This window comes from Frankliniella occidentalis, unplaced genomic scaffold (genome assembly GCF_000697945.3).
Source record: "Frankliniella occidentalis isolate FOCC.00 unplaced genomic scaffold, Focc_3.1 Scaffold193, whole genome shotgun sequence".
NCBI classification, from domain to species: Eukaryota; Metazoa; Arthropoda; class Insecta; order Thysanoptera; family Thripidae; genus Frankliniella; species Frankliniella occidentalis.
In genome coordinates this window covers 66,447-80,077 of record NW_026267319.1, presented here as the reverse complement: position 1 = coordinate 80,077, position 13,631 = coordinate 66,447, and the positions used below count along the sequence as shown (strand labels likewise).

The 13,631-nt window shown below is 43.5% G+C and overlaps 1 protein-coding gene across 6 annotated transcripts in view; it reads left to right on the top strand.

Moving 5' to 3' along the window:
• The first annotated feature begins 1,347 nt into the window (after positions 1 to 1,347).
• LOC113217220 (uncharacterized) overlaps positions 1,348 to 13,631 on the top strand; it is a 22,456-nt gene continuing 10,172 nt past the window's right edge. The window contains exons 1-4 of one of the 6 annotated variants that reach the window (XM_052272177.1): positions 1,348 to 1,444; positions 6,769 to 6,913; positions 7,652 to 7,816; positions 10,564 to 10,743. In XM_052272177.1, coding sequence (XP_052128137.1) covers positions 6,848 to 6,913; positions 7,652 to 7,816; positions 10,564 to 10,743 — 411 coding nt within the window. In that variant the 5' untranslated portion in view covers positions 1,348 to 1,444; positions 6,769 to 6,847. Of the gene's footprint in view, positions 1,695 to 3,592; positions 3,811 to 4,576; positions 4,759 to 6,768; positions 6,914 to 7,651; positions 7,817 to 10,563; positions 10,744 to 13,631 lie in introns of those variants that run through there. The other 5 variants (XM_026437043.2, XM_052272178.1, XM_052272176.1 and 2 more) reach the window with 5 other exon arrangements.

Here is a 13,631-nt window from a genome sequence, read left to right as displayed (position 1 = left end):
CTTAAAAAAGTACTTTACCGAAGTGGGAAGAAAACAAACAGCAAACAGCGTTCTGCTGATTCTGTCTGTGTTCAACGAAGGGCTTGGAAGCAGATCCTTCGTAGGTACAAAGGATTTGGCGTTTTGATTCGTAAGGTTTTGAGGGGGCACACCTGTGAAAATCATCAAATAAACCATTATTTTTAATTGACCATTTATTGCCTCATACAATTTTTGATCTTTCCTCTTTCTAATGCCACAACGTGGATGTTGAAATTCAGAAAATTGCGTTCAGGAGAGTCCGAAACGTGCTGCGATGCGTGCCTGGCCCAGCCGGGCAACCGGACAGCTGGACCGCTCAAAATCGCGTGGGCTCGCCTGGCCGCTCAGGACAAGATACTCGACGATAAAGGTGTCTTCTACAGCCCCGCTAGATATCGTGATGACAAACAGGCCCACAGACAGACGCGAAACTTTTTGATCATCACCGGAGTAATAGAGTATTGCAGCGGCAGATTTGGAGAAGACTCATGGGAAGAACAAAAGCCTACTGCGCAGTACGCATGAGCGGGCTATGGTGGGGGGCAGCTCGGCTGGCCAGGTGGCGTGGCGCCGCCCACCCCGGCCCAGCCACCCCCCATCATAATGTGCCCCCACAATGAACAGGAGCCATGGGCCACGAGTCATAAACCTCAGACCATCTTTCCTAAAACCGCCTAAATTCACGTAGTTTTTAACGCGAATGTAAAAAGTTAATTAGCCAACTGCAAGTGCGAATGCGTAAGGCCAAAGAGAAAGGCCCTCAGTCCCGCGGGGGAGAGCCGTGGGTGATGACCCATGGCTCATGGCTCTCGGCCCGCGTTCATTGTGGGGGCTCATTCGTAGTAGGCTTTTGTTCTTCCCACGAGTCTTCTCTAAATCTGCCGCCGTAATACTCTATAGGCTTCGCTAATCGCTCAGCCAAAGAAGATGAAAATTGCAGACAGTCGCGAAGTAAACGACTTATTCTGCGAAAATAATGATGCTTCGCATTTTTACACACACAACACGCCATTCTTGATTTCAGAATAATGAAATGAGATCCATTCCAAATTATGCAAAATTCCGGGTTCCGGTAATGAGCACAGACCGGCACAGACGGGCCTAAACGTACCCAAAACACCGATACTTAAAATTTATTATGAAGGGATGTGAAACATTATGCGATAGTGTAATGGCGGTGCACATCCCTATAAATGTACTTCAAACAAGAAATAGTTTTTTTTGTTTTTTTTGTAATGCATTGATCAGGCCTCTACCTCTCCTTTTATCAGATGTTATCAGCCTTCTGTGGGTGTTAACCAACGTGGTAGCGTGGCTGAACACGACATTCCTTTTTTTCTGATAGGAAGTTCGATAGTGTGCCCTTGGCACCCACGGGGCTGAGCCGGCTCTTCATGGTGGTCACCACGTATACATGGACAAAGTGAGTAGTGTACACAAGTTGTTTCATTACGATTCATATTTGGTCAGAGGAAGCCTCATACTACATCGACAAAACCACATTTCCAACTGACAGGGGAACCGCCAAGTGTATATTACAGTTTTTTGCCCTACTTTGGAAAAATTGAGGTCTAAATGTGTCACCGAAGCACACATCAAATTTTTTCGGTCAATATTATAATTAGGTGCCATTTTGGGCTTACGTGAGATTCTGTTGTACAACTCTCTTGCAAGTACGTTGTCAAATTGCGATCCTTTGCCCCCCCCATAAATGGTCTGTTTTGCTCCATCTTAAGCCGTTTAGGCACTACCGCCACGTTTCATGGGGGAAATGTGCAGGAATCACTTGGGCTTTTGGCAGCGGCTGAAAAAAACAGACTCAACAATCTGCTTTTGGACGCCATGTAGGCATTTCGTGCCTGCTCGCTGCATTGTTCTTGTTCTTGATGTGTCTTTTTGCTTGATATTTTTTTGAATTAGCCTATTAATCATTACTTTTATAATTGAACACACTTATTGGCATGAGCGCTGGACAGCGCGTGCGGGGTGGGTGATTCTCAGAATACGGGCCATTTAGGAGTTCCTAATTTTTTTTTTTTTTTTTTTGTCGAATTTGCTAGGTTTTTGGGTCGCAATGGTCTTATTTACCTTGAAATAAGATAGTGTAAAGTGGCGATAGTTCAAATCACGTACTTCTAGTACAACGTTAAAAGACAATATTGTGGTCACGTTCAATCAATGATAAAACTCAAATATTGCCTCCCGCACCTTTTAATAAGTCTTTTGTTTGCTCCACTAGTGTGTCGTACTCATATTTTACATCCAGTCATCCCCATTTTATGCGTTTTAGTATGACTAGAACTACATATTTTCTCATTAAGTCATTACAACGCGTTACCTCTAACTAAAAGTTTTTAAACAAAGGTCAGACCTACAAAAGGGGATACGGAGTTCACAAGTCAGAAGGTACTAATTGAAGCATTACTAATCCGGGGTTGCAGATGCAAGGATCCACTTAGCCACAAAAGAAGCAGCACATCAAAACCTTCCTTTTCATCGAAAGGGGGATTTGATATGACGCAATCGTGCCTGTCTGGAGGCGACACGGTATTCACACTGCAAAAGCGTACCAGCCAACTTTCGAATTTGAAGACAGTTTTTGACGATGACGAAGTAGGAGCTCTGCTGATTGCTTCGGGGAATATTAATAGTCCCTACAGAGTAGTACTGTGGGCGTAGAATTGTTACTCTACCTCTGCCCAGTTTGACGTCAGTGCAAACATTTTGAACTCCGTTACTTTTTGAAAAAGTTAGTGAGAACGACTTTGGTCGTCTCCTGACGAAATATAGAAAAATATTTCCACATCGAAATTCATTCCTTGCGTTCCCTGGATATGTCACTCCAGAAATGCAATGTGCCTTAGACGACTATTCCCTTAAAATTGTCCGGAATTTGGCAAAGTCCGCATGAACTCAGACATTAGGAACTTACTGGAGTTCACATTTTGACCATTTAAAGTGCTCTAGTCACCTACTGTTGCAGTATTCTTAGGTTTTTAGTGTTGCACTAGGTCGTACTAGTGCTTTCGAGTATCTAGATGGTACAAAAACCTTTTCAAACCATATCACATAGTTGTGAAGGGCCACGGAATCTAAACGGCCCGTATTCTGAGAATCACCCGGGTGTGGAGCTGCTCAACAGGTGGTGTTGAACCATGACGCCCTCCCCTCCGCGCCCCAACTGTCTGGCAGAAACGGGTCCGTTTAAAAATAAAACAAAAACCAAAGAGCTTAAATTTTTCTACAACTTTTGTTTAATAACATTTTGTTGTAGGACTACTCTTAACAAACTGCTTCTCCTAAGTCCTAGTTATTCCCGAAAACGGCTAAAGATAGAACAACGTGGACGAAATATCCGCCACAATGAGAGGGTTGCAATTTGACGGGTTACCTGTAGGAAAATAAAAAATTGTTGGAACAGCAGTTGTTAGCCCAAAACGACCGCTAAACATAAAATTGAGTTTAAAAAGTTGATTTGTCCTTCGATAACACATTCAGACCGATAATACCCTTAAGTAGAATAAAAAAAGGCACAGACCTATCGATTTCAGCACAATCTTGCAAACAGAAAAGGACTGCATCGTCAAGTTGGAGGCGAGGATGGGCATGTTCCTGGTCACTGCACGTACCGGCGCCAACGGCAAAACTAGCGTCCATCCATTCTGTCCAAAGAAGCTTCCCTCAAAGTTTTGTGTCGGTCGGCCCAGGCGTTCCGCTCCCAGACTCGATAAACTGGCAAACCGTTTTAAAACTACCCCCCAGTTTAACCTGCTCCGTCGCCGAACTGAGGTGGTAGCGACCCCGTCTAAAGCGTCTCACCTATCGGCCCAACCTTTATCTCGAAAACGCCAGGGTTCATCTCAGCGAACGGGCCATTTACGTTCCGCGGTCCTTCACAACTTTGTCGAAAGAGTTTAATACCGGGCCAGGTCCGTTTCGTCTAAATAATTTTCATCATCGGAGTTTATCAATTTTCTGACAGTATAAGCTCAATTTCTGTCCCAGGTGCCTTGGATTTCTGGAGTGGTATGTGAAGGGGTAGCTAGCAATACATGTCGATCAGAAAATACTCCACTATATTTTGTCGGGAGACGACCACTCAATCACTTTTTCGAAAAGTAATGGAATCCATATGTTCGATGTGTCTGAAGTGGTCGTCGAAATAGGCAGAGGCAGTGTAATCACTTGACGCTCACAGTACTTATCTATGGGGATAATAAATTTCCCCGAAGCAATCGGCAGAGTTTCTTTCCGGCCTTCATGAAAAAATAATGTCTTCAAGTTCGAAAATGGTTGGCTTTTGGATGGCTTTTGTAGTGTTAACACCGTGTCACCTTCACATAGGCATGATTGCGTCATATCAAATCCCTCTTTTTATGAAAAGTAGGATGTGCTGCTTCTCTAATGGTTAAGCAAGTCGTCGCATCTCCAACACTGGTTCAAAATGTCTAAATTAGTACTTTCCGACATGTGAACTCCGTGTCCTCATTTTCAGGTCTGGCATTGGTTTAATAACTTATAGGTACCGGTAACGGGTTGTAATGACCTAATATGAAAATATGTAGCAAATTTAGAACTGTGATATGTGTGATTTGGCATCCGTGGAGCAGTGTCGACGCAGAAAAACAAGTTCCCAAATGCTATGATCTAGTCACACTAAAAGCGTAAAACTGGGATGACTGGATGTATAACATGAGTACATCATACAAGAGGAGCTAACACAATACCAACTACAAGGTACAAGACGCAAAACCTGAGTTTTCATTGATTGAACGTGACCACATTAGGTCTTTATTTAAACGTTGTACTAGAAATACGTGTTTTAAACTATAACTAGTTTTTAGCCCACCCTTCTGCTTTGAAAAAGCTATCCAGCGGGCTTATGCAAACGACTTCGTGTGTGTCTGTCTGTCTGTCTGTCTGTCTGTCTGTCTGTCTGTCTGTCTGTCTGTTCCACTAGAAGGAGATGTGCTAGAGACTTCAAATTTTCAGGGTATCTTAAGGTTCACTCCTAGAAAACGAAAAGCCTAAGGCAAATCCTGGCAACCAACCCTAAGGGGCTGAAAGGGGGTATCAAAGAAAAGGGGATAGGTTAAAAAAGTCAGAAAAAAATATTTTGTTATGAGCTCCTAAGGGGTAACTCGTCGAAGTAGAGTGCTCTATCTCTCACCGTTTAGGCGCTAGATGGAGTTTCTATCACGAAAGTGGCCCAAAAATAAACATATTAATTTGAAAAAATATCAGATGGCCTCCTAAGGGGTAACTTGCAAAAGTAGAGCCCTTCGGGCGAAAATTTCGTCCGTTTTGCTCTATCTTCTACCGGTTGGGCGCTAGAGGGAGTTTCTCTTACAAAAGTGGCCCAAAAATAAATTTATTAATTTCCGAAAATATTGAATGGTCTCCTAAGGGGTAACTTGTCAAAGTAGAGCCCACCGGGCAAAAATTTCGTCCGTTTGGCTCTATCTCTAACCGTTTCAGCGCTAGAGGGTCTTGTTTGACGAAAATAAGTTAAAAATTGCTGTAGTGAACACTTAAATGTAAAAGAAGGCCCAGAACCGCAAAGAGGTAAGAAACTCCCTCCCCCCACCCCAAAAAACGTTTCTAAGCAGAAGGGTGCACTCTAAATGTCAAGGGACAATTTTGTCCGTAGATTTGCAACGATTTCGTGCACATCCAGAAAGGAGGCAATTTTGTTCCCTTAATTGTGAAACTTCACACAATTTGTCTAGTTTTAGGAACAAAATTGCATCCTTTCTGGATGTGCACGAAATCGTTGCAAATCTACGGACAAAATTGTCCCTTGACATTTAGAGTGTGGGTTGTAGTCGCGGTGTTTCACCGTTACATCCCTTTCTCGTGTCTACGGGGCAAATTTTAAGGACGACGGGCTTTGCGGGCCGAAGGCCCATTACATCATTTGGTTATGTTCTACAGCAAATCGCGTGACAGAAATGGTCAGGCCGAAGGCCCGACCATCGCCGCCGGCAGGCCAAGCAAAGCAGGCCCGGCCCCTGCCGAACGGAGTTGCCGGCGCAGCGAAGCGAAGCTGACAACTTCGTTTGGCGGAAGGGCAGGCCTGCTTGTTACAAACCTTATCAAGGGTTGAAAACAAAAAAGCATTGCGACCAAAACACCAACCAAACTTTTACAAGAAAAATAAATATATTATGAACTTCTTAATGGCTCGTTTGCTGAGAATTACCCATAAACACCCAGAAAAATGGGTTATTGAATCAAGTAGAAGCTGCTGACATAGAATAAAATTCACCATTGAAAGAAGGCAATATTGTCTTTGGAATAGGATTTTTCTCTCGAAAGAGAAAATAAGCTTGTTTCGATAGTAAATTTGATCTTGTGTCAGCGTGCACTTCAAACAAGGGTAAATTTACTTGAAACGAGAAACGATCCTTCTGGGTGTAGACAATAGCATATAAATATCATTTGCTAGAAATTTTGCAATTAAACTTCCCTTTTACAGGTTAAACACCCCTGCAAAGATATAGTATCGCACGCTTGTTTTTCCAGTTATCTCATTCACGTTATCTTACGCTCACGAGGGCCCAACCTTTTACGCTTCAGGCTGTTTCGTGGCGTGACTTGAAATGCGGCTTCCCCGTGTGATTGGTTATTTTGTTTTTAACTGTTTCTGACATTAGCATGCAATGTGCGAACGGAAGCCAGACAAAAATCTCCAGCCTGTGACAAAGGTCAAACCAAACCAAATTTTATTCTTCCAAACTGTTGCAGGGTGTACCGTTCAGGATCGGATTGAGGCCTTATTCGCGAATAATTCAACAGAACGTCACTATACTCTACAGAAACACCAATGGCTTTGCGTGTGCTCCTAATTATGTTGACGATTCAAACCTGGTCGCTGTCCGAACCGATAGCGGTAAGAATTCAACCAAGAAAATAGCAAAAAATAAAATAAAATCCGTAGAACAGGTTTATTTGGATTATGTAGACCCACCCATGGAAAGCGGCTGTGAGACACAGGATCCTTTTGGAAGACAATCTGTGTTGTACGGGCGTCCTGATGTACAATGCCTTCAATCAATAATATTTCCAATATTTCTGACCCGAGGGGTGGATAACTTCTGAATTGAGTGTACAAATTTCAAGGATTGAATTTAAATTGGCCTGAATTGAATGCATTCAATTTGGACTGATTTGGACTGAAATGGTTAAAATGTTTTTGAACTAGTTTGAATTATTGTGATTTTATTTTACTGAATTAGCGTGAATTGAATTAAATTGACTTAAATTGAATTAATTTGAGTTATAATTGTCTTAAATTGGACTGGATTAGTTGAACTATTTTTGAATTCAGTTAAAGTATTTCTGAATTGTGTTGAATTAAATTGAATTGGTCTAAATTAGTTTGAATTGGGCAGAATTGGAAATGTACACTTGGCTAGGGAGTTATCCACCCCTCGTTCGGACCCTTTCGGAAATATTTCCCTAATATTTCGGAAACACTTCCAATTTTTCCAGGAAATATTTCCAACCCCGAAACTCTAGTACGGAGCCCTGCCCCGGACGACCCACATCAGAAAGGGAAAGGGTGCTACAAAAGAAAATTGTTATATTGCAATCTAAAAATACTTCGATTCCTTGTTTATTTTTGCAGGGGCCGTATGATGTTTTTATTGATCAAGTGGGCGAGTGTCCTCAAGGGTTGGTCGACCCCTTTTTCCCCGTGAAGATTCGATTAGTCAGAAACCGTCATAACCACAACGACATGTTTGCATTTGCCAACTACACAATCATTGAACGTCTTGATGATAGCTCGTCCGTAAGTAATTTGTAAATGGTACTACTCTCTGCACCTACGCTTCTTTACTATATGTTTATTAGCCATACTACTACCATACATTAGTTTCCCTCATTGGACAATTCGCTGTCATCTGACTAAAGTTTGTATGCCGAAAGATTCAAATTTTACAGGATGCAAAGCGTATCAGTGACACTGATAAAATGACATATTACACTGACGAGAGATCAATTACTGGGCCACACAAATACCTTTACTACGGAATAAGACTTAATTTTAACAGTTCAAGAGAGTGTGACATGCCAACGCGTCCTAAGAAAACAGTCCGATCTATTCGCGCAAAGCTCAACAAAGCCCGATCCGCTTTTCGCTGAGCTCTGGAGGCGGATGTTTCGAAGTCGGGCATTTATTTAAGGATCGTTCACGGAAAAACAAGCAGGCCCGCCCTTTTACCAAACGGAGTTGCCAGCTCCGCTTCGCTGCGGTTTGAACCTTTTAGGAAAATATCCCGAGGGAATTAAGTTTCTTGCTCCAATACTTTACGAGCTACAGGGAATTCCCACGACCGCGAATTTGGATACATGTTTGGAGGGGGGTACCCTAACATGGATCACCGAGCTGGAGTATTCTCCTTCACATATGTGATACACAACAGTATTAGGGGTAGGCAACTTTTTTTTGTTTTATCCTAAAACAACCCCTTCCCCCATTTAGGGGCTGTGATCCATGTTTGGATGCTGACCCAGCCATGGATCAAATCTTAGGCTTGTTTGGATACATTTTGTAAGCTCGTCTGTCGACGAAATGAATAGTTTCTCATACCAACGTGTTTGTTCCTCTGTCTGTTCACTATTAAAACTTTCTCAGATTCCGCGAAGATTCACTCTTAACCACCCATAGAAATTCCCACCGGACTCAATTCTTAATTTTCATGTCGTGAAACAGCAGTTGAAGGAAGCGATTTTTTAGTCGTGTATGTGTTACGAAGCTAAACTCGTCACTTGAAATCTAAGGAGTCCTTTGAGAAATCCCAAAGGACTTCGGCAACATTTTTCACGAGTGATCCTCCGTGAAATCCTGGAAATTTTTCTAGCAGTGTTCTGCACACGGAATTACAACTTGCTCCCGCTCATTTGCGTTTTCGGGGCGGATATTGGGTCTGGAAGAGTAGCATTTCATCTGACTAGAATTTCGATTATTTTCTATGAATCCTCACTCACCACGTGTTATAGACACCCCGATTCGTGGTAGAAATGTTGCTTGGAACCGGTTCTGTAAAATTAAAACATACGTTTATGAAGTTTTTGTATTTTCTTGCTCAGTCACGGGATCCTAAGGGCGCTAAGAGTGGAAAGGGACCAAATATGTGCCCCAGGTTGCCTACCCGGACCTCTCGTAAGGTGCAATGGAAGATGTAAACGCTTGTAAAAATTTTCCTATCTGAAATTTGTGATGCTTTTTTGCATCAATCCCTTCACTTTTGTCTTATTTTGCCGTGCGCAAAGTGGCATCGCGCATAAACGATTTCTTAATGACTGATTTTGAGGCGCAAATTAAAGAAGTTATTTGAGGAGGGTTCAAATAATTCTACGTTTTTACCCCCACCCGCATTTTTCAAAGACACACGGTAAAGGATCAAAATCTTCAGAATCTTAAAGGGTACATCTTAAAACGTCTTCTCATCGAGTAACCAAGTAATTCCACCGGTTAGTTTTCTTGCAAATGGGAAACAAGTAGAGCCATGTGTGTCACCTTGTCTTTTAGCGCGCTTTGACGAGGTCTTTTGTGCAGACTGTTTTTCGGCGAGCAGGGGGGCGACCAAACAAAAAAATTGTCACAGACAAATTTCGTTGCATACATAGTTGTCTACCTGAGGAATGATCCATGATTGGTGACTGATCCATGTTAGGAAGGTTTACCCTGGTTCTGTTGCTTTTCGTTTTGTTTCTTCGAATAGTTGAGATGGAACGAAGCTATGAAGTATCGCACCGTTTCGATTAATATAATTCCGATTTTCCATTCCTGGGACGTAAAATAAAATCCGATGCTACATTTCGCAGATTGTTTCTAGCGTACAACGCTCAACGCCCTATACGCCAGGGAGCTCGTAGGGGCACCGACTGAGTTCTTGCTTTAGAAATGGATCGCTAGTTGACGTTCCTTTTCTAGCAGCGTTTGCCCCAGGGTAATGGTTAGTTTTTAGGCTACAAGACTACTTATTTAAATTTTCCGAGTTCAACTCCACTCGACTCCACTTGAATCTGAGGAAAAAAAAATTCGTCGAAAAAAAGTCGAATCCACGGGGATGTAACGTGAATACTTGACGTTGAACCCACCAAAATTCCTCGTAGTTACCTTCGTACAATCTTGCGTGTATGCTTGTAAGCTTGTATGACGATTCGAAACCTTGGAATGAAAGGCACGCAGTGCAACCGCTGGATCCGAGATCCACGCAGTTTAGCCGCTTGATCCGAGATCCACCCACGCAGTTCCTATCCCTCCACTGTTGAAAATTTAGTTGTAATTTTACGACGTTTTGGGGGTTAAGTTTGTTAGCGACAGGTATTGTAATTTAGCAAAATGCTGATAACGACTCTATTGTAAAACAACGACTTACTCGCAAACTACAAACAAAAATGACGTCAATCAAGCGGCTGAACTGCGTGCATCTCGGATCCAGCGGTAGAACTGCGTGACTTTTATTCCAAGGTGTCGCATTGTTTTCTAATCACCTTTTGTTGTAATAAACACATATTCTGCGTTTACAGATGCGACTAGAGTTTGGATCGTGGAGCTCTGGCGGTGGGTGGAAAGAAAACGCTTTTATCATGAAATTTCAAAGGTTGTGTAGCACTCTACATAATTTAGCACCAAGAACCGTGCAAGCCTTAGAGCGTAGTCTGAGTAACAGTAAAAACGTTAGTCCTGTTACATGTCCGTGGAACCCGGTACGTATGCACATTCTGAAAATGTTGTTCGGATTACGTGCAGATTCACTTTTGCCCTCTTTCCGAAATTCTCACAGAACTTCGCTCTTCATCTCTTAAATTGATTCAGATATGCCTTAAAACAGGCTAATTTGGACCAGCGGGGGGTGATGTGGACCACCTTCTTGTCGGTACTGATGCGCTTTGTTAGTGGCGGCCGTGACCACGATGAACGATAAGCTATTGATTCGGCTCCTTGTGCTCCAGTGCACCTCAAACAGCAGCAGTAAGAGGGTGGTCCACATTACCCCCGGGCCGCCGACGGTCCGGTGGTCCGGTAGCCGGTTTAAGGGAGCAGACTTGTGAAATGTAAGGGTTTGCAAGAACCGTCACTACATAAAAACTACAGGCCGCATCGATTTGGGATTTTAAAGTGTATTAAGAAACATAGATGCACGCCAATTTTGCCGTTGTGCTGAACGCACACAGGAACATTCCCATCTTCACGGCCAACTGGCCTGTTTGGTGTGCACGACTTTGCTGCAACGGATTGGTCTGCGACGATCAACAAAATTGCTACTTACTTTAACAAGTAGGCCCGCCCTTCCGCCCGACCATTTCTGTCACGCGATTTGCTGAAGAACATGATCGAATGATGTAGCGGGCCTTCGGCCTGCTAAACCCGTCGTCTTTGAGTTTGCCCCAAAGACTCGAGAAAGGGATGTAACGGTGAAGCACCGCGACTACAACCCACACTTCTGCTTAGAAAACGTTTTTTAGCCCGCCCTTCTGCTTTGAAAAAGCTATCCAGCGGGCTTATGCAAACGACCTCGTGTGTGTCTGTCTGCCTGTCTGTCTGTGTGCCTGTCTGTTCCACTAGAAGAAGATGTGCTAGAGACTTAAAATTTTCAGGGTATCTTAAGGTCCACTTCTAGAGAACGAAACGCCTACGGCAAATCCTGGCAACCACCCCTCAGGGTGTGAATGGAAGTATTCAAGGTTCAAAACTTCTACCAACAAGTATTTTTTTAATGTAGTCTTAAGGGGTAACTCGACAGAGTAGAGGCTCTTGGGCGAAAATTTCGCCCGTTTCGCTCTATCTCTAACCGTAGGCGCAAGAGGGTCTTCTTTGACGAAAATAGTCAAAAAAATTGCCCTAGTGAACAATAAGTTGTAGAAAAGGGCCTAAAACCGCAAATTAGAAAGGAAACTCTCCCCCCACCCTCAAAAAAACGTTTTCTAAGCAGAAGGGTGGGTTGTAGTCGCGGTGCTTCACCGTTACATCCCTTTCTCGAGTCTTTAGGGCAAACTCAAAGACGACGGGTTTAAGCGGGCCGAAGGCCCGCTACATCATCCGCTTATGTCCCTCAGCAAAGAGTGAGACGGAAATGGTCGGGCTGCAGGCCCGACCATCGCTGCCGGCAAGCCAAGCAGGCCCGGCCCCTGCCGAACGGAGTTGCCGGCGGAGCGAAGCGGAGCTGGCAACTTCGTTTGGTGGAAGGGCGGGCCTGCTTGTTTTTTTAAGCCAACGTCATAAATGACTGGAGTCACATTCTCTCCGATTCCCCCCGATTTTCTCCTTCATTGCTTTAGTCATCAATAAATCAATAGATCAAGACGGGCAGAGGTTGAAGCATAAGTAATTTTCGTAGGTTCTCCAGCTCCCAATTTCCTGATAAAAATTCTTCTAGCATGTAGAATTCCTTTCTGAAAATCCACTCCTTCAGTCCGTTTTCAAAACCTCCCCTCCCATGTCTTCTCTTTCCTTTGACATTTTTGGCATTTTTTTAAAGTTGAAATTGCACGTTTCAATGGCATTTTACTTTTTACGTCTTCATAGTGCATATCTACTCGTTTAAAAAAATATTTACCCTAAGAAGTTGCCGAAATCAGTCCGAAAGAGCCCCGGAGGCCACTGGGCATGCAATGAAAGGAAGTTACCGAGGGAGGTGTGTTATGCACATTAAATTATTTTGTCCGATTTGACACATAGTTACGCGTAACTACGCGTATGTCTATGCGCACGTAAAAGTTAATTAAAAAAATTTTGCGTTCTTCTGTACAGTTTTTTCAAAATTATCCAATATTTCGTACATGAATTTATAAGCAGTTTTATAAGTCAGATTGAACTCCCGTGCCCCATGTACAAAATAGTGCAAATAATAGGGCATTTCAATGGGGCGCTGGCCGGAACTAAGAAGAACAAAAACGGATACAGAGAGCGGTGGTGGGGGCGGGCGCGCGGATGAGCGGCGGGTGGAGGGGAGCCTCCCCGCCCGCCCTCCGCTCCTCCGCGCGCCCGTCCCCACCACCGCTCTCTGTATCCGCTTTTGTTCTTCTTAGTTCCGGCCAGCGCCCCATTGAAATACCCTATTCGTTATTCGGTTTAAAGATGGAGAATGCATCTAATATTTTGCTATGATAACTTTAAAGTATATACCCTTTATAAATCTTAATGTAAAATGTTCCCAGGGCCGAGCTGATCACGGGGTGACCCGGAGACGCGACGGACTGAATTTGGGACAGTCCGGCATGGCTGCGGACAAGGTGCGGGACTGCCCGTGGCCTCCGGGGCTCTTTCGGACTGATTTCGGCAACTTCTTGGGGTAAATCTTTTTTAAACGGGCTTCCTGAGGCATCTCTCTCAGCCGTCTCCGTAGCTCAGTTGGAAAGAGCGTCGGTCAAAAGAACTGACCCCGTAGGGTGAGGGGTCGAATCCCGCTTGTTTCACTTGTTTCGTGACCGTTGGGTGGGCTCGTGCTACCCCGAAAAATTGGTGTATGCACTCTCTTCCTGTTACTAATTTTTTTCATCTTTTGTCAGTATTCCTGCTGCGCAAAAACCTTTATAAGCCACTGACAACTGCTTTCATCAGTAATACGAAATAATTTCTTTTTTAATTACTGACA